The sequence below is a fragment of the Plecotus auritus genome, assembly GCF_963455305.1.
Source record: "Plecotus auritus genome assembly, chromosome: 2".
Taxonomy (NCBI): domain Eukaryota; kingdom Metazoa; phylum Chordata; class Mammalia; order Chiroptera; family Vespertilionidae; genus Plecotus; species Plecotus auritus.
This window is the reverse complement of record NC_137771.1, coordinates 207,954,564-207,979,022: the sequence shown is the minus strand read 5'-3', so window position 1 is coordinate 207,979,022 and position 24,459 is coordinate 207,954,564. Positions and strand designations below refer to the sequence as shown.

The following is a 24,459-nucleotide window of genomic DNA, read 5'->3' as shown; positions in this document are numbered from 1 at the left end:
GGGGATGGGGTAAGCATGTAAAAGTATTCTCCAGAGTATTCTCCTACAAAAAGTAACTCTTTACCTCCTTTCTTCCACAGTCCTTTCTTTGCTGAGTAAATCATGAACCTTCAAAGGAGAAAGATGCCAAGAAATTTTTATTGCAAAAGAAGATAAATTTGTTGAATCAAAGTAAGAATCCAAGACTATAAGAGACTCACCAACATATTAAGAAAATGTATAGAGCCCTAACTGGTTTGGCTCAGTGGATAGAGCGTCGGCCTGCGGACTCAAGGATCCTGGGTTCGATTCCGGTCAAGGGCATGTACCTTGGTTGCGGGCACATCCCCAGTAGGGAGTGTGCAGGAGGCAGCTGATCAATGTTTCTCTCTCATCGATGTTTCTAACTCTCCATCCCTCTCCCTTCCTCTCTGTAAAATATCAATATATTTTTAAAAAAGAAAGAAAATGTATAGATACATGCTTGTAAAATAGCTTGTAATCTTTCTATCAAGTTCAGAATTAAATATTCTTACAGGACTGTCCTATTTGCAGTCCATTGCTCTGCCATTCACTCTATCATCTAATTGGCCCAATTTAGAAAGCTGGATAATAGTAAGACTGAAATACTTGCCTCTTGAGGTTATCATTAGAATCTTAGCACTTAGTAAACTTAACATGAACAGTTTACTTTTCGTTTTGATGAAATGAATAGGCTTTAATATTTATATTTTACAATAGTGACTGATTAACTATAATGGCTAGGGTACTCAATTTTAGAGACTTATGATAATTCTCTAAGAATTATTCCAATACCTTATTCATTTCTGTAGTGCTATTTAAACATTCTTCACACAAAATGCTTATAAAAAGTTATGTCTATATTGACAATTAAAAACAATTGAAAAGTAGCAACCTTTTTCTCAGTACTTCAAATAAACTATGCAAATTAATACTGCTGACATTTTAATATATATTTAATTATATACTCGGCAAATTTGTTTTAAAGATGAACTATGATTAATCACAGAATTTTCATTTTGCTACATAGAACTTTGCTCCTACAAAATGTCCACTCTGCCCCACTCCCCAAAGTTAAAACAAAACACACTCCTTAAAATCAATCGTTATAATCCAACAGTTAAATGAAGTTTCTATTCACTTAAGGGGAGGGCATGAGTCCTGTACGTTAATTATTCTGCCCTGATACAGGACTTGCCTCTACCAAAATAGAATCCCAGGAAGGAATATTGGCTCTTCATGCCCATTCTACCTTGCTAAAAATTTAGAGCGGTAAAATGAAGAATCTAATAAAAGTTCTCAACAGGTAAGGAAATAGGAAGGCTCTCAACCTCAAACAAAATAATGATTGCATTAACAGTATGGCACATGCCAAATCAGGCAGGGTTTAAGCCTGAGTGGAAAAGAACATGGTGTATCAGAGGTATTTTAAACCTTCTAACAGAGAATCAAATAATTATGCCTTGCTATCTACCAAAGACACTGGTTTAAAAAAAAAAAAAAAAAAAAAAAAGTCTCGCTCGGCCAGCATGGCTCAGTGGTTGAGCATCGACTTATGAACCAGGAGGTCACAGTTTGATTCCTGGTCAGGGCACATGCCTGGGTTGTGGGCTCGATCCCGTGTAGGGCGTACAAGAACAGAAGATCAATGATTCTCTCTCATCATTAATGTTTCTATTTTTCCCTCTCTCTCCCTTCCTCTCTGAAATCAATAAAAATATAGATGTGTCAGTAGTTACAATGCACTGTATCACCTTTCCTTCTGTAACTAAAATGGCTATTAAATGTAACCTAGTTATAACAATTTTTTTTTCACTTTCTCTAATACTAAGGTAAAATACACTGTGGAAATCTGCATGGAATGTTCCCAACAAGTTGGTTCTTTATTTTTAGCAGGTTCGGTGTTACATAGTCTTAATCCTCTCAAGTACATTAAAAAATATGATCCTCCAAAATACAAAAACAAATCTGGTCTTGTATTATATTAAATATTGATCTCCACCATTTAATATAAAATGTATTTTGAGGGAGGGTTTCTGTTAAGGCAAATAGAAGTTTTTCATAAGAAAAAAGGATTAGATGGCTAAGATATATCTTTTGTGGGATAAAATTCACCTTTATGTCCCTCTTCCAGCAGTACTATCTTATCTGCCCTAATCCCTTCAAGGTTCAAGTTCAGTAGCACAAACATAGAAATTTTCCAGTTTTCATTGTAGATTTTTTCTTTTAAAATTGTTTTCAGGATGCTTTAAACATTAGCTTTACAACTATCATTTCAAATTTATGTTTACAATTCATCATACAGCCCACATTCAGTAAGGTTAGGACTTTTACAGTTTTTTTGGATCATAGTCCATTTAAGATTTTAACAAGAGCTCCTTCCAGAGAAACAAAAAATTACATCCAGTTTTACAAGAATTCATGGGTTCCAAGTCTCCAATGATATCTGTTTAGCCGAAAGTCCTAGTAATAAAGGAATGAAATAAAATCATAGATTTAGATTGAAGGTTTAGATTTCAAAGGTTTAATATATACATATTTTTAAAAAGCAGTTTATTTTAGGTGTTGAACAAATTTTTTATGATTGGTCAAGCAAAGTTAAGATATTTACAAAGGAGGGAGTTTTCAGTTTTAGTCTTAGCTGATCTTACAAGAACTTTTCAAACTCTTATTAGATGTATACAGGCTACAACAAATGTGCAAATGGAGATATTTCTATAAAAAGACATGTTCATAACTGATATTAGCCAGTAAATATATACATGAACCAGAGGAGTTAATGTTCATCCTTGAAGCAAGAATTTATCAAAATTAATCAGTAACAAAATAAAAAAAAATAGGCAGTACTTTCTAGTACTTTTAAAATATATATATATTTTATTGATTTTTTACAGAGAGGAAGGGAGAGGGAGAGTTAGAAACATCAATGAGAGAGAAACATCAATCAGCTGCCTCCTGCACACCCTCTACTGGGGATGTGCCCACAACCAAGCTTCATGCCCTTGACTGGAATTGAACCTGGGACCCTTGAGTCTGCAGGCTGACACTCTATCCACTGAGCTAAACCGGTCAGGGCTCTAGTACTCTTGATTTACAATAAACAGACCCTCAGATTTAGGTAGATTATTTGTTAAAACACCATCAGTTATCAATGTATGCTATATAGCAAGCGTGTCAAACTCGCGGCCTAGCCAATATAATGGTACGTAAGAAATGTTTTAATAAAAATTTTGTAACTCAATTTTTACAATATAACAAACTACAATGTTTGCTAACGACTGATTACTATAATCCTGTTGCATTCATTTCTCTTACATGCCTTATGCGCAAGCACACGATTTCTCTCCACTAATACTAGCAGGAAATATTTTAGCAGTTGATTGCCATGTCATTAGTCTTTTTTTTTTTTTTTTAATGTATTTTATTGATTTTTTACAGAGAGGAAGGGAGAGGGATAGAGAGTTAGAAACAATGATCAGAGAGAAACATCAGTCAGCTGCCTCCAGCACACCCCCTACTGGGGATGTGCCCACAACCAAGGTACATGCCCTTGACTGGAATTGAACCTGGCACCCTTCAGTCCACAGGCCAACGCTCTATCCACTGAGCCAAACCGGTTAGGACTATGTCATTAGTCTTGTACTGACTTGTTTGGTGTGTGCAACAGGAAATATTTCACTTTTGGAGAACAAGAAAAATAGGTTTACTTGCATTATGCTTATTAATTTGTGTAGTTACTCGGTGCCTGGTAAGTTAATGTTCAAGAAAAAAATATTAACTTTTATTAAAATGTTCTATTAGCCCTAACTGGTTTGGCAAATATATTTTATTGATTTTTTACTGAGAGGAAGGGAGAGGGATAGAGAGTTAGAAACATCGATGAGAGAGAAACATCGATCAGCTGCCTCCTGCACACCTCCCACTGGGTATGTGCCCGCAACCAAGGTACATGCCCTTGACCGGAATCGAACCCGGGACCCTTCAGTCCGCAGGTCGATGCTCTATCCACTGAGCCAAACCAGTTTCGGCGTTCTATTATTTTATGTTAACGATTACTCATTTATTTCAGCCCTTTTTATTCAGCATGTCTCTATCGAAATAAACCTATGTTTCTATGAAAATTGAAGCTTTTGTTTTTTTTTACGGCCCACATAAACTTAAACTTGTTTTATTTGGCCTGTGTTAGCTTTTGAGTTTGACATGCTTGCCATATAGTTAAACATAGCTATTAATAAGTCATTCTGGATACACTACAAGCATGTATCCAAATAAGCAAATGACTACAATCTATACTAATAAAAGCATGATATGCTACCTAGACCAGACAGCCGTATGACCTTCCAGACATCATTCCGGACATCCTTCCAGACTAAGCCGTGGTGGCGGGGTCTGAGGCAGAGGTGGTTAGGGGTGACCAGGCAGGCAGGGGAGTGGTTTAGGGGCAATCAGGCAGGGAGACAGAGTGATAAGGGGTCATCACACAGGCAGGCAAGTGGTTAGGAGCGATCAGGCAGGCATGCAGAGGGGCTTGGGGTGATCACGCAGGCAGCATAGTGGTTAGGGGCGATCAGTCAGGCAGGCAGAGGGATTAGGGGTGATTAGGCAGGCAGGCAGAGTGGTTAGGGGTGATTAAGCAGGCAGGCAGGGGTGATCAGGCAGGCCAGTGGTTAGGAGCCAGTGGTCCCAGATTGCAAGAAGGTGCAGGCCGGGCTGAGGGACCCCCTCCCAGGCACGAAATTCATACACTTGGCCTCTAGTCTATCCTATATAATAAAGAGGTAATATGCAAATTGACCCTCACACCCTTGCACAAGATGGCCACCCCCATGTGGTTAAAGATGGCCGCCACAAGATGGCCAGCAGGGGAGGGCAGCTGGGGGCGACCAGGTCAGCAGGGGAGGACAGTTGGGGGTTACTGGGCCAGCAGGGGAGGGCAGTTGGGGGTGATCAGGTCAGCAGAGGAAAGCAGCTGGGGGCAATCGGACCAGCAGGGGAGCAGTTAGGCATGGATCAGGTTGGCAGGGGAGTGTTTAGGGGGTGATCAGGCTGGCAGGCAGAAGCGGTTAGAAATGATCAGGCAGGCAGGCAGGCAGGCGAGCGGTTGGGAGCCAGCAGTCCTGGATTGTGAGAGGGATGTCTGACTGCCTGTGGGATCGGGCCTAAACCGGCAGTCAGACATCCCCTGAGGGGTCTCAGATTGAAGAGGGTGGAGGCTGGGCTGAGGGACAACCCCCCCAGTGCACAAATTTCGTGCACTGGGCCTCTAGTGTATATAAAAGCCTAAGTGACCATTATGACCAGGCGCTATGACGATGCAATGACCACCAGTGGCAGATGCTCAATGCAGGAGCTGGCCCCTGGTGGTCAGAGCGCACCCAGAGCCAACCTCCCATGGCTGGCCAACCTCCCGTGGTCCCTCCCTCTGGCTAGCCAGCCCGATCCCCGATCACTGGCCAGGCCAAGGGACCCCACCCATGCACGAATTCGTGCACTGGGCCTCTCGTTTAAAATAATTGTTAATTTCTAGAGCAAATACAATTACTGGCTTCCACCTCATAGTTAAAGGCTTAAAAAATATTTTAAAACTTCAGTCATTAAATATTCGTACTTGAAAATATGTTGGAAAGTATGTATAATTTGTAATAACATGAATAAGAAATAAATAAAAGGTAATTCTGGCAATGTGAGCTCCCTACTCCAAAACTAAAAATCAAAATACATTTCACATATGATAGTTAAGTGGACTTTTTATTTATTCAAGTAAACATTTTGATTATAATACATGATAATTCATATGTGACACAGTACTGGAGTCTATTGTTTGGTGTAGTCGCCTTGTCTGTAGGATGACTTTCTAGGTGATTCTGCAGGATCTGACATCAATGCCCAACACTGGCTTCCCAATGGCCATGCACATGTTTAGAGGCCGCAGCCTTCATCTATCTTTCTTCGGATGCCAAATGCCATTTTCTCCCACCCAGTTTATCCTCCATTACTTATAAAAAAACCCACTCTAAAATTCAACCTATGTTATAAAGTTAAAAGAAAACCAGGAGTTAGTGTATACTTTCAAAAAAATAATAATAATATTACTAAGACTCTACTTATAATCTCTTTTTTTCTCTAACTTCAATTTTGAAGGATTTATATAATCTTTAAAAAGTCAGAGTAATACACAACACAAAATATGCAAAGAACCTTATTACTGAATGTACATAATATGTTAGAAATTTCTAAAGTACTAAAAAGCTTAATTCTCCTGGAGTAGCAATTCTCTACTGACAGCTATAGTTTACAAACAGAAGACTGTGCTTTAATAAGTGGAAATACAGTACCTGATTTGGTATAAAGTAATTGTGAGATCTTTTCTCACCAGTAAAGTGCTTAATTAAGAAACATTCTTCCACCACATGATTTAATTTGTCAAAGGCACAAAATATCTCTCACTGCTTAAAACATTTTTTTCACTTAAATTTTACTTAATCTGAAAACTTTATTGTTCTTTTTTTTTTTTTCTGGTAAAAAACAAACAAAAAAACTACTTGAAGAAAAAACATTTAATTTTTATTTTCAAAACTTTGCCACAAACATGTATTCAACACTAAATTTGATCCCCTCACGAGATTTCTGTGTGCCATGTAGCTCTTATGACAAAAACATGCAAACTTTAAGGTAAAAGTTACAAGGAATAAAAATTCCAAAAAAGCGTGGACAGGGGAAATCAATAAATTAAATATCATAGCTTTCATTTTATAAAAAAATAGTTTGAGTAATCTTCTTATAAATCTTTAATGCCTATAAAAGCAGGAACTACATTTCAAATAGTCTTTTAAACACAGATTCATTAGTACAATGTGGTTGTGGTCAGAAAAATAACAACTAAAATGGCATTTCAGTCAGCAGTCTAAATTCTCTTTTCAGGAAATTCCACATAGAATTTAACAACTTGCGATTCAAAATGAGGTTTATCTTTCAACAGGTCAGGACTATTATAATTAGTATCTGATTATCACGCTCTTTTCCATTGAATATATTTTACCAAAATTTTAAATACAGCTCGAGGATAGGAACTGATAACAATACTTGACTGTGTGGTTACCACTCATGGCTACTGCTTTGCTGCCTAAAAAATACTTTGGTCAGTAAATTAAAAAGATATAAATCAAACAAGGCCTAAAAAGTTGTTTTAGAACAAATTTCCTGACCTTAAGTGAACTGTAAATACACTAACAAGTCAAAGAAAAATATAATCATGTATGCAGAGAGGTCTCTATTTTTTAACCATTTGGCATTTTATAGCAATAATTTCCTTGTTTAAAATAATATGTTATACTCCTGTTCACTGATTATCATAGCTCTCTGAATTAAAACTAAACTATAGTTACCTTTCTTAGAATGTCCAGTAATAAATGCATTAATTGTTCCTTTTGCACTTCCATGAAGACAGTCCTTCATCCTGTAACTTTTTAAGTTTTGGACCAAAACAGAACCACCACCCAAATCCAATAAGCACACAAATAATGGACTCCACATAATAGCCATCCAGCGCTGTAACACATGAGCCACCGAGTTTTTTGCAAAGCTGTAAAAATAAAACTATAATAAATATTCCATAATTTCAAAATGGAAGTATTTACAAACTTACATGTTTCTACTTTGTAATTTAAAAGACTGATCAAAATTCATTTTTGTTACATGTTAATATATCTTAATCTCTCTAATGCTACTGACAAGGGTAGAGCAATTTTCAGCTCGTGCTATAAACAATACTCCAAAAGTCAGCTAATGATTACTTTGAAATAATCAACAAACTACTAACCACTTGGTTTTACCTACAATTGTTAAATGAATAGCCAATGAAATTTCCCTTTTGCTGTCATTAAAAAACTTACTATTAATAATGCATTTATTAAGTTCCTATTGTGTACGACAGCGAACCTCAGGTGGGAAGAGTGACTGCTCCTCCCTTGCTGAGAAGCATCCTCAAGTAAACTACTCTTATTGATTTCAGTTGCATTAAAACCCTTAGTTATGATGGGAAAGATGTAGATTTCTGTATAAGAAACTATGGGCAGACATGATTTTAAAATAGATGTAGTACTTCTAGAGGCAAAACGAGGAAATTTATACCTTAGTATTAATTTAATGTTATTTAAAATTACAACAAACTTACCTCAATAGTATCAGGTGTTCGACAACTCTGGTTTGATGCGCCTACACACTCTTTCACAGTGAGGGGATCCACTAGCCAAAGGGCTACTGTGGAAGGCCAGTTTCCTCCCAGATTGGACACGGTGTTTAAAAGGGTCATATATGTTCCTCCAATAAGTGGATCACTAACCTTTGCATTAAAAGCCATTATGGAAACATACATACTGTACAATGTAACCTACAAGGAAAATGTAAACATCTTTAATACGATTAGGCTTTATAAAGCTATAGTTTGAATTAAGAAAATCAAAATTATGAACCTTAAAATTAATTTTCATGACCCTTATTAAACTCAAGTCAAAAAACATTTATTGAACATTTCTTATTGACTAGGCTTTAGGCCAGATCATAACAATATAAAGATGACTAAGACAGTCTCTCTGTGCCCTTCAAGAATTTATTCTAGGCTGGGAAAATAGGGAATAAATAAATATGATGAAATGTAGTAAGTATTCTAAACATAAGTATACAAATTGTAGTACTGGGGTCTAGATAAATGAGAGCTTAATTTACCATAAGTAGTCAAGGAAGGATCAAATGAGAAAATGATAGATGAGGTGGCCTTGAAGCAATATGCAAAACCCCATATTTGTACTGTACCTAAATATCTATATATAAAAGGCTAATATGCAAAGTGTCCCCTCTGGAGTTTGACCAGGACACCAGGAGTTCAATTGCTTGCTATGATGTGTGCTGACCACCAGGGGGCGGCACGGAACGAAGGAAGGCCCTGGCCGGCAGCCTGAAGGCCCCAATCGGCCCTGATTGCCAACCACACCTAGAGACCCTACCCGTGCAGGAATTTCATGCACTGGGCCTCTAGTATCATATATGTGTGTATATTTATTTTATGTATATATGTATTATACATATAAGCACTCAAATATAATTTTTGTCTATATACATAGAAAAAAGCATTTCAAAATGTATGTGACAAATTGAAGAAAATAAATCTTAAAGGCAAAAGTGCTTAAGAGGCAAGAATTAACTCTCCATTTAGGAATATGGAAATAAACCATGCTTCCAAGATAGCATTCCTTTGATTATTGTTCCATGGGATGTTACAATATCAAATAAGACTGAGAAACACTAAGTTACATAAAATTAAACAGGTCCCTTTCACTGCAGGCCTTTGGAAAGCCTTTGGGATATAAACTCCTTAGGGCAGGGATTTCGGCATGGTTTATTCACTTATACTTTAGTACTCAGAATGTTTTCTATCATGGAATCAGTGTCCACTTAATATTTGTTGAAGGAATGATTAAGATGCTACATAAAGAGGGGTTGTGTCATGTATCATATCTCAAATTTACTTTTCTCCCACCAAGCATCTGATTGTCTGGGTTTCAGTGACTACACTTAAAAAATTCTCTAATGAAATCCAAAGCCAAACAAATGATTTTTGGACTACTACATCATAGTTTTCTTTTACTTAGACAGGTAGTAAAGCATTTGCTAAGTTAAAGCACTTCTTTTAACTTTTATTTAACTAAGTATGGGCAAAACAAAAGAAAATTACATTTGACATCCTGGCCTCAATGATTTACATAGTTAGTCAGACATGATCCACTATGGAGATCTTTTAAATGAGACAACTGCATGCAAAAAAATTACTGAGATTATTTGGTAGCCATATTTTTAGTTTCAGTTAAAAACAAAGTGAGGAGTTGATAAATATAACTTTCAAAATGTAACTATAACTTTCAAATGTTTAAGCTAGGTTTCATTGAAAAATCCAAAGCATTAGCGATAACTACAGTTGAGTCCCAAGGATACTGCTGGGCATCTGCCATTTACTTGAATCACTTGCCCCAAACAAAACCCCACCGTGCAACAGTAGCTTAGGTGAGGCTATAGCAAAGTGGGTATCACTGATTTTAGGGATTACAAATATATTTAATAAAGAAAGAAAAAGCGGATTGACACACAGCTTCCAAAATCACAAAGAGTAAGTTATAACTTTCAAAACGATTCTAAACCAAAAACCTGTAACCTTTAACCTGGTAGCCATCCTTATTTTTTAAGACTTTCAGAAAGAAAAAAATATTGGGACTAGAAGAAAGAAAGAACCCAAGTTTAGGGATGGACTGAGAAATACTTAGCAAGGATAGAATTACTAGTTTGAAATAAATTCTGAAATGTAAAAAATATTTGTCAAATGAACAAAAAAAATGAAATGAATAAAGAAGAAACTCTCTTTCCATGAATAGAACTCATTAAATCAAAAGTAGTAAGGGTTAAAGTATACTGTCAAATAATTTCATTGTCAGATCTGTGCTTAAATCTTAAAATTTATTATCATTATTTTAAAGTCACTGTAGAAAAATGTCTTCTTTATTTTACCAAGAACAGTTTACTTCCTCAGAAAACTACAACAAGCTTACCTGGTGTAACGCGTAACTCAGCAGCAGTATGATATAGTAATATACAGGGAATCCACCTTGATGTTCTACTTTAGGAGTCCACCAAACCAGCAGAGCAAACTCTAATCCAAGCAATAATCTATAGGGGGAAAAAAAAATGGAGCTGACTTCCATTTTAGGTTAAAAAAAAACTAAAACAGAAATCTGTGTGTCTACCACAGGAAAAAAGCTTGAATCTAAAACCTATTAGGCTAAAAAAGAGAGAAAAGTGTATATAAATGATATTAAAGTTAAAGATGCTTTTCAAGCCTTTTACCATATATACTCTACACACAAATATTAGTGACACTAATGAATGTTCCTCATGTAACCTTTCTTATTTAAGAAGATTCTGTTTTGTTTTTACCTGTAGGGCATGGCTTTGTAAAATACATCTAGTGGCCGGGGACCTGAAGTGTACTTGCTGATAATCAGAGGCAATATTATCTGTAAAGGAACCATTGGAACTGCCAATAAGGCTAAATGTTCTTTAGGTACTCCCTCTTCTACCAATTTCAGTCCTGTTACTGCATCTGCTGCTGAAAAACCAATCTGCAACATAAAAACAGAAAAATATTTTAATTTGTGACTTAACAAGTATTTTCTTCCAAGCATAGGTAAGTTCTCAATAAACTCAATTTCACGATTAACCCATGACAGTTACAAGTATGTTATTATATCTGGTACAACAAGCAAGTTAGAGAAGGTGCACTTTGCCCTATGGTCTACTGACAATATTCAGTGAAAACAACTAAAAATTCAGTGCTCTTAGGAACTGTAGATGGCTCTAGTTACAACAAAATTTCCACTTCAAAAGTTCAATCTCTTATAATAAAGTGTCCAAATCCAAATTTACTGATTTGTTTAAGTTTTTTTAAAAAGTCATTAATTGACTCCAAATAAATCTGGTTAAAATGGAGACTCACCACCACATATACACATTTTTTATGATTTCTGACTGACCATAATAAAAATTTCAGGTCTAACATTTCAAAAGTAGTTCTGAGAAAACATTATATCTGAGAAGCTGAATAAAATGAGGGAGAAGAAAAAAGTATAGTTAGATTAATTCTTAAAAACAACAAAAAGTAAGAATGGTAAGAGTAGTAAGTAAAGGTTGAGGTGAATTAAGATATTTAGATAATCTCAAAGTATTTCCCCATAAATTACTTTTTAATTATAAAAGGAAAGTAACATTATAATGGGTTAACAAAGTAATCAAAGTTAACAACAGTCAGTGGAATAAAGGAACATGAAATGCCTTCTGATGTAATTCTTACTTCTGTGATATTTCTGACATCCTATCTAATAAAAGAGTAATATGCAAATTGACCATCACTCCAACACACAAGATGGCTGCCCCCATGTGGTCAAAGATGGCTGCCCCCATGTGGACACAAGATGACCACCACAACATGGCCAGCAGGGAAGGGCAGTTGGGAGGGACCAGGCCTGCAAGGGAGGGCAGTTGGGGGTGATCAGGCTGGCAGAGGAGGGAAGTTGGGGACAACTGGGCCTGCAGGGAAGGGTAGTTGTGGGGGACCCAGGCCTTCAGGGGAGAGCAGTTGGGGGGAACCAGGCCTGCAGGGGAGGGCAGTTTGGGGGGACCAGGCCTGCAGGGGAGGGCAGTTAGGGGTGACCAGGCCTGCAGGGGAAGGCAGTTAGGGGCAATCAGGCTGGCAGGGGAGCAGTTAGGCATCAATCAGGCTGTCGGGAGAGTGGTTAGGGGCAATCAGGCAGGCAGGCAGGCGAGCAGTTGGGAGCCAGCAGTCCTGGATTGTGAGAGGGATGTCCGACTGCCCGTTTAGGCCCGATCCTACCAGGACATCCCTCAAGGGGTCCCAAATTGGAGAGGGTGCAGGCTGGGCTTAGCAACAAATTTTGTGCACCGGGCCTCTAGTATTTGTATAACTGAGCCTAGAAATAAACATCAGACAAACATAAATGAAAGGCCAATATTCTTTAAAAATGTCTAAGTCATAAAGGCCAAAGAAAGGCTCATGCCAACTAAATGTAATGTGTGGTCCTGGATTGGATTCCTAACGAGAAAAAAATATGTTATAAAGGCTATTATTGGGTCAACAGGAGAAATTTAGAAATTAACTATGAGTAGGTATTAATATTGTATCAATTTAAAATATCCTGCCCTGGCTGGGTGTCTCAGTTGATTGGAGCACTGTCCCATACACCAAAAGGTTGGCGGTTTGGACTGCCAGTCAGGACACACACCTAGATTACAGGTTCCATCCTGTAACAGGGTGCGTAGGGGAGGCAACTGATCTATGTTTCTCTCTCATATTGATGTTTCTCTCTCTCTCTCTCTCTCTCTCTTCCATCCTCTCTCTACAAATCAATGGAAACATATCCTCAGCTAAGGATAAAAAAATAAAACCCTGATTATTTTATTAAGTTGTGGCTTTGTCATTCTTAGGAAATACATACTTATGGTATTTATGGATAAAGGGTCATGGTATGTACAAATTGCTCTCAAACATTTCAAAAGAAATAGGTAATAGAATGCAAATTTAAAAAATAAAGGGGAACTAAATGTTAATAATTATGAACTTGGATAGGATATATGGGAATTCTTTAAATTAAACAGTAAATTTTTATAAGTATGAAACTCTATCAAATAAAATAATTGTTTAAAGAAATATACTTTAACTTACTGGAATGGAGCCAAAAAGCAAATTTTACCATGAAAACATTAAAGGTCAAAGATATTTCACTTAAGTCTAGAAAATAATTTCACCCATTCTCTTTGTAAAAATCAGATATACAAACTCACTTCAACATTTACTCTGTCTTAAAACTGGTATAGTTAGGAGATATTTGTAATAGACACAACTAACAAAAACCTCAAATCTAGGATATATAAAAAAAATCCAAATTCTACAAATTTAAAGAAAAAGGCAACTCTGAATATTCATATGGCCATCAGGGAAATGAAAATTATAACCATAATGAGATGCCTCTACATACCCACCAAAAAGGCTAAAATTGAAAAGACAATCTGTTCTCAAGGCTGTGAAGCAATTGGAACTCAAATACTGCTGATGGTAGGAGAATTGAAACAACAACCTCTTTGGAAACTTGTTTGGCAGTATATACTAATGTGAATATTTATGACCCAACAATTCTACACTTAGGTATTTACCCATCTAAATGTTCACCTAGGTTCACTAAAAGCAATATTAAAAATATTCGTAGAAACACTATTCATAATAGTCCAAAAGTAGAAATAACCTAAATATGTTGATAACATAAATTGTGGCAAATTCATACAATGGAATGCTATAAGCAATGAGATTAACAAGCTGCTGATAAAATTAACAATAGAGGTAAATTATACAAATACAGGGTGTCCCCAAAACTGTATAAATACTTTGAATACTATTATTAATTCCAATGGCTAATATCTGAAAAGAAAGAAACATCAATTGTGCCATCAGCTGTTAAAGTGTGCTTTGGAACACTGTATAACGTTGAGTAAAAGAATACAAGAGCTAGACATAAGAATACATACTGGATATTTCATCTCTATAGAACTCAAGAGAAGGGAAAACTAATTTCTGATACTAAAAATTAAGAGAGATGTCACTTTTGGTGAGATTTACTTTAAAAGGAGATCATGGGATTCTAGACTCTGTAACTGAAGCACCTCTTTATATATTACTGGGGACAGTAAAAACTATCATAATCTTTTAAAAAGTAATTTAGCAATTACATTCACTGACCCATTAATTGCCCATTTAAAAATCTATTGTTAGGAAACAGAACATCAAAGAAATACTTATGCAAAAAGTATTCACTAGAACATTTTATAATTAAAAACCCTAAGCAAATTAAATATGCAACAGAAAAATGTAATACATTATGGTAAATTTATACAATGTGACAATTATATAGTTACTAAAAAGTTTTCAAATATGATTTAATGATACAGGCACATGGATATTTCATCTATATAAAACTCAAGAGAAGGGGAAACTAATTTCTGATACTACAAATTTAAGACAAAATCCTGATGATTATGGAATCATAAGACAAAAATATGATAAAAATTTATATACAGTATGATCCTATTATACTTTTAAAGTGTTTATGTATAAATATATACAGCATATCAAATTGATTATAAAAGTTATATTTCTGTATATAAAGTATATGTATACACACAAACATATAGGGGGAAATATATCAAAGAAAATATACCAAAAATGTTACCAAAGGTGATTTCTACATTATGTAATTAGTTAATATAGTCTTCCTTGAACCTTTTAGCATTTCCTACACTTGAACCTTAAGTTCCTGAAGTTTAAGCCTCCTTCATGTTTCCTTAAAATTTAACCCACCTTATCATTAGGGAGGAGGAAACACTATTTCAAAACATTGAAGCTACAATTTTTACCTCAGAATTGTCAAAGATAGTTGTAAAGTGTTTATGTAGATAAGTTTAAATATTAATATGAAATTCCTATAACTGATTTTAGATTTTAGGAGTATTAATTCCAACAGCAGCAATAGCTCATTTTAACAAAGTATACTCACCTTTCTTCTAGCATATGTCTTTAAAATGTTTTAGAGCTATAAGATTAGGACATCGTAATACAGAAAACATAAAGAATAAAATCAACATCACCAAAATCCCCATTTCTTTTATGGTTTAAATAAACTTGTAATAGTCATATATTTCTATATCACTGTAAATCACACCTTAAGTAAATAATTGTACTGTCTCTGATGTTAAATGTATACTCATTATAATAGACAGCTATTATTTTTTTCAAGGTAGTCACTTGTATACCAAGCATTAATAGCATTCATTAAATAAGATTTCATTATTAGACTTATTTCAAATTGGTATAATTCTTTTCAAAATCCCAAACATTTAGCTTACTTTGAAATTATATTTGATATCATCACACCTTTTAAAATACATTTAATAAACTGAAAATTGTTTTTTATTGTTAAGTTCTAATAGTAGTGGAAAAGAACCTATGATATGAAAAGGCAACAGAAGTATTTTACCATATTGTTAATTATAGCAGAATGGTAAATTAGCTTTATAAACCTCTTACCTTTGCAGTTAGGATCAGAAGGCAAAATGTCAGAACTGCCGGCATTTTTATAATTGCAAAAAGCAGCTTGTAGGTATCTGTGATACCTTGGGTTTCTTCTTTTCCTACTGATACCTCTTTGTTTTCTTTTTTCAGAATGGCAACTAATGTTGTTGTTACCAAAAATACAGCTCCCCAGAAAAAAAGGAAATCTGAAATTTAAAATGTTAAAATCTATAACTTTTGAAATGACATAACTTCATTGATAGCATATAATTCTGTATACAACTTTTCCTTACAAAACCTTGGTTTAAAAAAAGTAACACAATGTGCATATCATGTTTAAGGTACCATAAGTACCAGGCAATACAGATGAATGAGGCTGTTCTAGCTCTGTTAAACATATACAGCACAGACTCAGGTAGACAGTGATACTTAACAATGGGGGTACAAGGGGGTTACACACATTTAATGGGTTGAATGAAACAAAAGTCTGTCATTTTATTCAAGGAAAGTTCTGGGACGCCCTACCCAATTTGGCTCAGTGGATAGAACGTCGGCCCATGAACTGAAGGGTCCTGGGTTCAATTCCGGTCAAGGGCACACACCTTGGTTACAGGCTCAATCCCCAGCCCTGATCCAACCAATTGATGTGTCTTTCTCACATCCATGTTTTTCTCTCTCTGTCTCTCCCCCTCCCTTCCACTCTCTAAAAATCTATGTTACTCCCCGGTGAGGAGTAATAAAGAAAAAAGAAAGAAAGAATTCTGGGAGATGATTTTCATATCCCATAAGCACCATCAGTCATAATTCTTAAGCACTTAAACCATTTTAGTTCTTTATTAAATCATGACAATTTAGACAATAAACAGGTGATATTTTTACTTTTAAACATTTTAAAAAACTGTTTAAGAATAGTCTTCTCTTTTCGATACGGTGGCAGAAGCCTCTCCCATCTCTGATGCAGGAGGGCGGTAAGGAGCGAGGGGTCCTGGACTACGAGAGCTCTGGACTGCGAGAGGAATGTCTACCAGCTTAGGCCCCATTCCCCCCCGCCCCCCCTCCAGCAGGCAGACATCCCCCGAGGGGTCCCGGACTGCTAGAGGGCGCAGGCCGGGCTGAGGAATCCTACCCGCCCCCCCAGTGCACAAATTTAGTGCACTGGGCCTCTAGTTTACAGATAAAGAAACAGGCTTAGAGAGGTCATGCCTGAAGTTACATTCTAAGTCAGTGATAAAATTGTGATTTTATGCCTTATATAATTAATTTCAAAACCTGAATCTCCTTAACCACCCTGAGAAATGCATCTTAGTTTGCCACTATAAAACTTACTGGATAACCCTATCCAGTTTCCTCATCTATAAAATAAGAGGCCTTGGCTAGAAAATCCCAGAAGCTTTCTAGCTCTAACATTTTAAATTTATACTCAGTTTTATATGTGTTTACTTGTGTGTGTTTTTTATTGCTCATATAGCACAACTTACTGTTCATGGAGCCTAGTCACCTTTTTTCAAAAACAAGTAGCGCATTCTTCAATCAGGGATTTTCCTTTGCATTTAGTCTTGCTACCCTGCTGTGCTGGCTGAAGGTGATCACTACCACCTGAACCTCACTTATGATGGAGGCATATAGCAATATTTGGTTAGACCAATTTTCACTTTAGTATTTCAATGCTCTTTTCTTATATGCTATCTGATTTGATTTTCATAGCAAATACGTGAGTCGGGCAAAGCAGGCATTACTATTAAAAAGACATGAGGAAAAGAAGCCCAGAATATTTAAATCTTTGCCAAAGGTACAATTATTAAGAGGCAGAACTTGAACATAAATCTGAATTTGAGTTTTATAATCTTTCAATTATTTCACACCATCTGCATAAAATTTTAAAAAATTAACGTTGAAATAAGAACTTACTTGAATTGGCAAATTATTTAGTTTCCACAACCCCAACCAAAAACAAGGCTATACTATAAAAAAATGACAAAAATTAAAGAAACTAAAATGCTTCAATACATATGGAAATCTGTATTCTGAGGTGAATTCTTTCTCCAACATGGAAAAGTTATACTTGATTTTAGATATTAGAAGAAAAACACATAACATTCTTAAACGCAATGGTATCACATTTTAAAATAGTAATCTATACAAGTTATGATTAAAGTTAATCAAAATAGCATCTTTACAACTTCTAGTTAATAAAACATTTGGAATCTGATTCTACAGGAATGAACAACAATTTAAGATTATTCTTTAAATAAGGCTAATGTTCATTATTAGCCTTATTTAAAGAATAGTGTTTGATTTTTGCATCCTTAATATTATCTGTGAAATGTGACAATGACTTGTTTACAGAATTTCACCTACATTATTTTTTAATTTTTACATGTTTTTATTGATTTTTAGAGAGAGAGAGAGGAAAAGAGAGGGATAGACAGAAACATCAATGAGAGAGAAATATCGATTGGCTGCCTCAAGTCCACAGTCCACAATCTGGGCATGTGCCCTGACCGCGAATCAAACTGTGATCTCCAAGTCAACTATTTAGCCACACCTGCTGGGCTCATCTACATAATTATTCTCATTCAGAAAGATTCTGTTCCTCATTTGGTTTAAATGAACTGTTTAAGAAACCCTAAAAACATGTATTATTATGTACAGACCAGAAATTTCAATTAATGGTCTGTACATAAATGTTAAGTGAAAATTAAAAGTTTGTCAGTTATATACCACATCAACAGGTCCAGTTCTCTTTTTAAAAATATTTGCTTAGTATATTCCTCAATTTTAATGAACAAATCTTCATCTAGAATTTAAAGTCCTTGATACCAGTACCAGGAAGAAGAAAAAAAGAATAGGAACAAGTTAAACAGGTTTCAGTATTTGCAGGTAGGAATATTTGTAATTTCTTTGTGCTTTGAGGATAAAACAACAGTGCACATGAGAGAAGGAAGTAGTAACAACGCATAATTCAGAGCCCTAATTTAAAGCTTTTCCATAGCTCACATGAACAGAATAAAGCTAATGGCTCACAAAGAGAAGCATTACCACTGCCAGAAAATATGTTAAGTTTTATGGACATAATTACTATAAATACTGACCATTAGACTATTGGCTATTATTTATTAACATTGTTTAAGGTAATGGATTTTTTTTTTTAATGAAGGTTACTTTTTTTGTTAAGCCTCACCTGAGGATATTTTTTTCTATTGATTTTTAGAGAGAGTGGAAGGGAGGGAGTGAGGGAGAAGCAAGAGTGGTAGAGAAAGAGAGAGAGAGAGAGAGAGAGAGAGAGAGAGAGAGAGAGAGAGAGAGAGAGAGAGAGAGAAACATCAATGTGAGAGAAACACATCGATTGGTTGCCTCCCAAACACACCCTCCACTGGGGCCAGGATGGAACTGGCAACCTAGGACGTGCCCTTGACTGGGAATCAAATCCTCAACCCTTTGGTGCACTGGCTAACACTCTAACCATTGAGTCACCCTGGCCAGGGCTAAAGCTTAATTTTTTAAATTATTATACAGAAATTAGCTTTTAAAGAAAGGTTAGGTTTTTTTATTTGTATAATATTTACCCAGAGATTAGCTTTTAAGATAATGAATTAGTTTTTTAAATAACTTTTTACTTTATTATCATACAGTAGAACTAAATATTTTTAGTGTACGTTCTGGTGGTGTGTGCGTCATAGCGACTGGTCGTTCTGCCGTTTGGTCAATTTGCATATTACCCTTTTATTATATAGGATTGTCACCACTGCTTGTAGAGGAATTGGCCTCAACTACCAGCTGGACCTAGCCAAAACACATATTTTATATGAATCAAACTAGTGTTTTAAAATTAGGAGAGAGAGAAAAATAAGAAAATTTTAGCTCTTAAATACTCATAAAATCTAGCAATCCTAGGATCCTGTTACCACAGGCAACGATTTATTGGGGTTGAAACTCCCTGCCTTTATTTTTTTTTTTTATATTTTAAAAAATTGATTTCAGAGAGGAAGCGAGAGGGAGTGAGATATAGAAACATCAATGATGAGAGAGAATCACTGATCAGATGCCTCCTGCATGCCCCACACTGGAGATCAAGCCCACAACCCAGGCATGTGTCCTAACCCTGACCAGGAATCGAACTGTGACCTCCTGGTTCATAGGTTGATGATGAACCACTGAACCATACCGGCTGGGAAAAACTTCCTACCTTTAGATGAGCATCTGTTTTCCATGTCATCATTGTCCCCTCCAATCCCTGCATTCTTGCCCCAACCCACTCATTTACATTATCCATTTATCCCTCTCCATCATTTTGGTTTACAAACCTTCATTATAGACTATAGAAAGATTCCTTAGGAGCAGAGAATTCCCAGGTCATATTCATTAAATTATAACACTGGCTAGCACCAAATAGGCACTCATGGCTGAGTAAATGAATAACATGCATCACTTAAAAAACAAACAAACAAACAAAAAACCTTTTAAATCTGTCACTTCTGGGCATTAGGTATTCCAGGAGTAGGCTGATGTTTTTTTAGGCATCAGCAGTCATATCGCTACTTTTCTCTAGTAGAAAAGCCCAATGATATGCACATATTACATTTTAGTATTATGTTACATTACACACATATTATATTTAAGGAGTCAGGAAATTTAACCCTGTAGATATATCTCTATCTCTAATTAGCCAGTTGGCTGCAGTTTTCTCATCTATAATAAAGGAACTGAAATATATTCTTCTTTCAAGTCATAAAGCATTATGTTCTTATCTCTATGTTCTTCTGGGTTACTTTAATTAGTTCTTGCAGCTTAAAAAGTCATCCCTTTTTGCTAAGATCCTTGAAAACCAAATGTGGCAGGACAGAAAAAGTCCACTTCTGAGTTCAATACTGTCCAGGACCCTTGAAGGCATCAAAGCCAATCTCAGCATAGTCATGGTTTTGTTTCTAAGGGGTTCTAGCTCACCCTGTCCTTCTTGTTCCATATTTATTCTTTAGATTACTGCTTTCTAGATGGCAAAAACTGTTCTTTCTCAATATTTCCACCTCCGTGTATCTGTAACACTCAAAGTGTTAATCACAGAACCTATTTTAGAATTTCACAAAAAAACTATGCCTACTTTTAATTTCCTGATTTTTTAGGCATCTGCCTCAGTGTTTGGCTCTTCTTTTACTACCTCAGCAATTTTATTTCCTTCATAATTATTTCTGTGCTCTTTAAATTCCTCGAAATCACTGTTTTTTCTTAGTTATACTAAATTTCAGAAAGTACAAGGCTACAAATGTGATATGTGCAGTCATAAAGAGACAAATGAAAATTCAGAAACTCTTCAACTCTTAACTTACTAAAATGTTTGAACCAGAAACAGCAGTCCACTACAGACATAAAAAGTTAAATTAAATAGTAAGCTATTTCTACGATTTCCTGGAGAACAAAGTTCAAATTCCACAGAATAAACAGCTATTCAAAATAAAAAATCAGTGTAAATAAAACTCCAATAGCACAATTTCGATCTTCCATTAGGGAACAGCTCTGGATAAGGGAGGATATAATTATAATGGCTCCTGAATGCCATTCTCTGGAATGATGTTTTATCAATCACTCTTATATCTTATTTAAGAGAAAGTTATAATTTACCTTGTTAGTAATTTAGTTTCCATAACCTCTTAAATCTTACTTTCTCTACTGAGACTTTTGTATATTAAGTAACACATCAACTCATTAATCTTTCCTGGTGGCCTGAACAGTCCAGTACACAATGAAAAGCAAGATACATAAAAAGCAACAAGGTGCCAATTTGATGCAGTCACACATTATTTTTAGGCAAAGGTTTACCCATAGAGCAGGGGTGGGACCCCAGAACATTCAGAGACAAATGTATCTATTACAAAGCAACGAGCTCTCAAACATTTTTGGCTTTAAACCAACTGATGAAAAGTACAATTATCATTTCATCAGTAGTAGTGGCTCACTAGCAGTTTGAGGAGGTAGAAAGGGGGTTCTATAGAGGATATATAGTGAGCCACTAGCAATAATGAGCTTTCCTTCAATGTCACAGAGGGATTTCAGGGAACAAGTAGTTCAGTTGTGGATCCCTCCCTCCTCAAGACACTCCCCAAATATTATAACTCTTACACTTCCCTCACCACACACCTATCTGACATTTATGCTGTTGGGAATTCCTAACCTAGTACTGGGAAGATGAAAGTTCAGCTGTTTAAATTCATCATCACTACCAGAATGAAAATTTCTACTACATTCCTGATGTAGGTTATTACTGATATTGGTAATTTTACTTCTGCTTCCCAGTTGTCAGGAAAGTTTAAAAAAAATCCTCAGAAAACCTTATTTTGGAAATTTTGTAGAACTTATATCCAATTTCTTACTAGATAAACTTCAAACTCTTTCTCATAATATTTAAATGAAATCTTACTCATTTGGTCACTACTTTTCTTTCAGCCCTATTTCCCAAACCCAGTCCCCACAATTACTGCTTCAGGCACTTGGAACATCATTGGCATCCTGTACTTTTTTGTACTTTGCTTCTTCACAGTGCATTTTCACCTGGTGTTGGGCAATCTGGAATTCCACTTACCCACTACATGGAACCTTACAATTGAACAAGGTCAAATATCTGCTTATGAAGTCCAACTCCCACAAGCAGTTAATAAGCAGCAACTGTGTGCTCCCCTAAAATGTGTCTCTCTCCCGTTCCTTGTGGGTTGGACTCTGCTTTATAGCAGGCCCTTAGAAGTCTGTCACTTAGCCCACTAGTTAATGTTTGAATAAATTAAGCCTATTCCTTTCACAAGAGGGCTAAATAAAGGCTCTTGGTGTAAGAATAGGGGAAATGAACCAGAAAGCACGGAGCTAGAAATCTCAATCCAAGGAACAAGCAAAGTAAAATGTGAACCATGTATGTCAGATTAGATTCGTGTCTTCACACTAGCCATACTTTTAAAAAATGTGTATTAGTCAACAGATTCCTACACTGAGTTGTGTATGCCATTCTCCAACAATGTTATTGCATACGTTGTCCCTCCCTGCTTACTGCAGAGTACTGATCAATTAAGATTACTCCAATGTAGCCATTATGGCTGAAGCTCATTTTAGTGGAACGGGAAACTTACCTCGGGTCATCTCCCATAAAATGATTTCTGGTGAATTAAGTAATGACCTTCCCTTCCATGTCACACACTGTCAAAAGGATTCATAACCGTAAGATAAACCTAACAGCATATTAGTTTAAATACCTGAAAGAGTAACGATCCCCCTGGGTTGAGGCTGAAACCGCAAATATTTGTTGCAAAAGTCGGCAGATTCAAGGGCCAAAAACAAAACATTGCCCAAAAAGTAGCCCGCTGTTTGGCCCACTGAATTGCAAGTCGAAGCATAACCCACGTTCTCCCGGGATAACATAGTTAGTGCCCAACCATCCACAGCGATGTCCTGTGTGGCGGCCAGGAATTCAAACAAAAAGAATGTCACTGTGAGAGCAACCACATCGGGGGTTCTGCCATCAGTGTTCCCGAGCAAACCGTCCACCTGAGTGGATAGATATATCATGAAGATTCCCAGTACATACTGTGTAGGGACAAGCCAAGACTTTCGCCGACCAAAGTTCCTAAAGTAAACTGCATCAACCAGTGGGGCCCAGAGCAACTTGAGACTGAAGGGCCAAAAGACTAAACTGAAGAAAGCTTGATCTGTATAGCTAATATTTTTGCTCTGCAAAATGAGTGGTATGCTTCCCGCCAGGCCCAGTGGAATGCCCTGAAGCACGTAAAGAAAAAGCAACAGCAAAATGCTGCTCAGTTCGGCCCGGCAGCTCCGTGGGGGTTTTGAGAAACCACTGATGCTAGTATCCCAAAGAAGAGCTTCTTTGTCCCCTTCTCCGCCCACCAAGTCCGGATGACAGTCATCCCAGCTGCCCGGCGGCAGGGGGCCGCTCTTCATATCCAGAGAGTGATTGAAAGTCCCTGGCCGGCGTTGCCGACTGTTGTCCTTGTGGGAGACGGTGGGTGACATATTAGAGACGATGCAGAGCCCCGTCTGAGGAGATGCCAGGGCTGGGCGTCTTGGATCCGTCTAGTTTGAGGTCCAAGGCTGCCTCTTGGACCAGGGTCTAGGTGTGTGTTCAGAGAGGGAGTCAGGGCGCGGGGTGACAAGGGTGCTTCTTACTGCGGCTAGGAGTGCTGAAGCCGGAAGCCAGTCCCCAAGCTGGAGACCCAGGCGCCGACCAGGTAGGTGCCCCTTGGAGCGGCGTCAAGGAGGCTGAAGGAGCCCCCCGGGCAGCCGCGCCGGGCTCGGGGCTGAGGGACGGGGCCGTGGTGCTACGATGGAAACCGGAGCCTAACTGCGGCGAGACCAGACGGCCAGTCTCGGCACCGGCCTCCAGCTCGCGCCGCTACCGGAGCGGCTGACAGCACTTTCTCCACGGGACTCCAGAGGTACCGGATAACTTCCTGCCTCATGCTTCAGGAAGTGGTCCTCTTCTCAAATAAGTCGGGTCCCCGCCTTCCGAGCCAACCAATCAGGGCACGCTCCCGGGGCCCAGTTGGAAAACGACACCTGGTAGGAACCCACGACTCTGGCGGCCCGGATCTCGTGGGAGGGTTAACGCGGGCGCACAGTGCGGCGGGGGCGGGGCGCCGGGAGAGCTCGGGCTCTGTGAGCGCATGCGGTCGTCTGGAGCGCGTGGGCCTAGGTCATTGGGCCCCAGCTGCCACGTGAGGGGGTGGAGCCCAGGCTGGGCCCGAGCTCGGTGCTGGGCAGCCTCTGAAGCAGCAGTGGCCCAGGGA

The 24,459-nt window shown here is 37.3% G+C and overlaps 1 protein-coding gene across 4 annotated transcripts; it reads right to left on the bottom strand.

Moving 5' to 3' along the window:
- Positions 1-122: 122 nt before the first annotated feature.
- On the bottom strand, positions 123-24,160 carry SLC33A1 (solute carrier family 33 member 1). 4 transcript variants are annotated; one of them, XM_080657263.1, is made up of 7 exons: positions 22,912-24,156; positions 15,695-15,885; positions 10,981-11,165; positions 10,596-10,713; positions 8,174-8,389; positions 7,386-7,582; positions 123-2,463 (listed from the first exon to the last, which is right to left on the bottom strand). In XM_080657263.1, exons 1-6 carry the CDS (start codon positions 23,684-23,686, stop codon positions 7,415-7,417), a joined length of 1,653 nt encoding a protein of 550 aa, XP_080513389.1. In that variant the 5' UTR covers positions 23,687-24,156; the 3' UTR covers positions 123-2,463; positions 7,386-7,414. The 4 variants fall into 4 exon arrangements, with proteins under 4 accessions (XP_080513389.1, XP_080513391.1, XP_080513390.1 ...); XM_080657265.1 differs by lacking the exon at positions 123-2,463 and adding an exon at positions 5,729-6,025; XM_080657264.1 differs by lacking the exon at positions 123-2,463 and having other exon boundaries at positions 6,540-7,582; positions 22,912-24,160.
- Positions 24,161-24,459: the final 299 nt, after the last annotated feature.

Coding starts and splice junctions, on each gene's coding strand:
- SLC33A1 (XM_080657264.1), bottom strand. CDS start 23,686: ATGTCACCCACCGTCTCCCACAAGGACAACAGTCGGCAACGCCGGCCA. Junction 11,166..15,694: donor TTCTGATCCTAACTGCAAAG/GTAAGAGGTTTA, acceptor TTTATGTTGCAG/ATTGGTTTTTCAGCAGCAGA. Junction 7,583..8,173: donor GAACACCTGATACTATTGAG/GTAAGTTTGTTG, acceptor TTATTTTTACAG/CTTTGCAAAAAACTCGGTGG.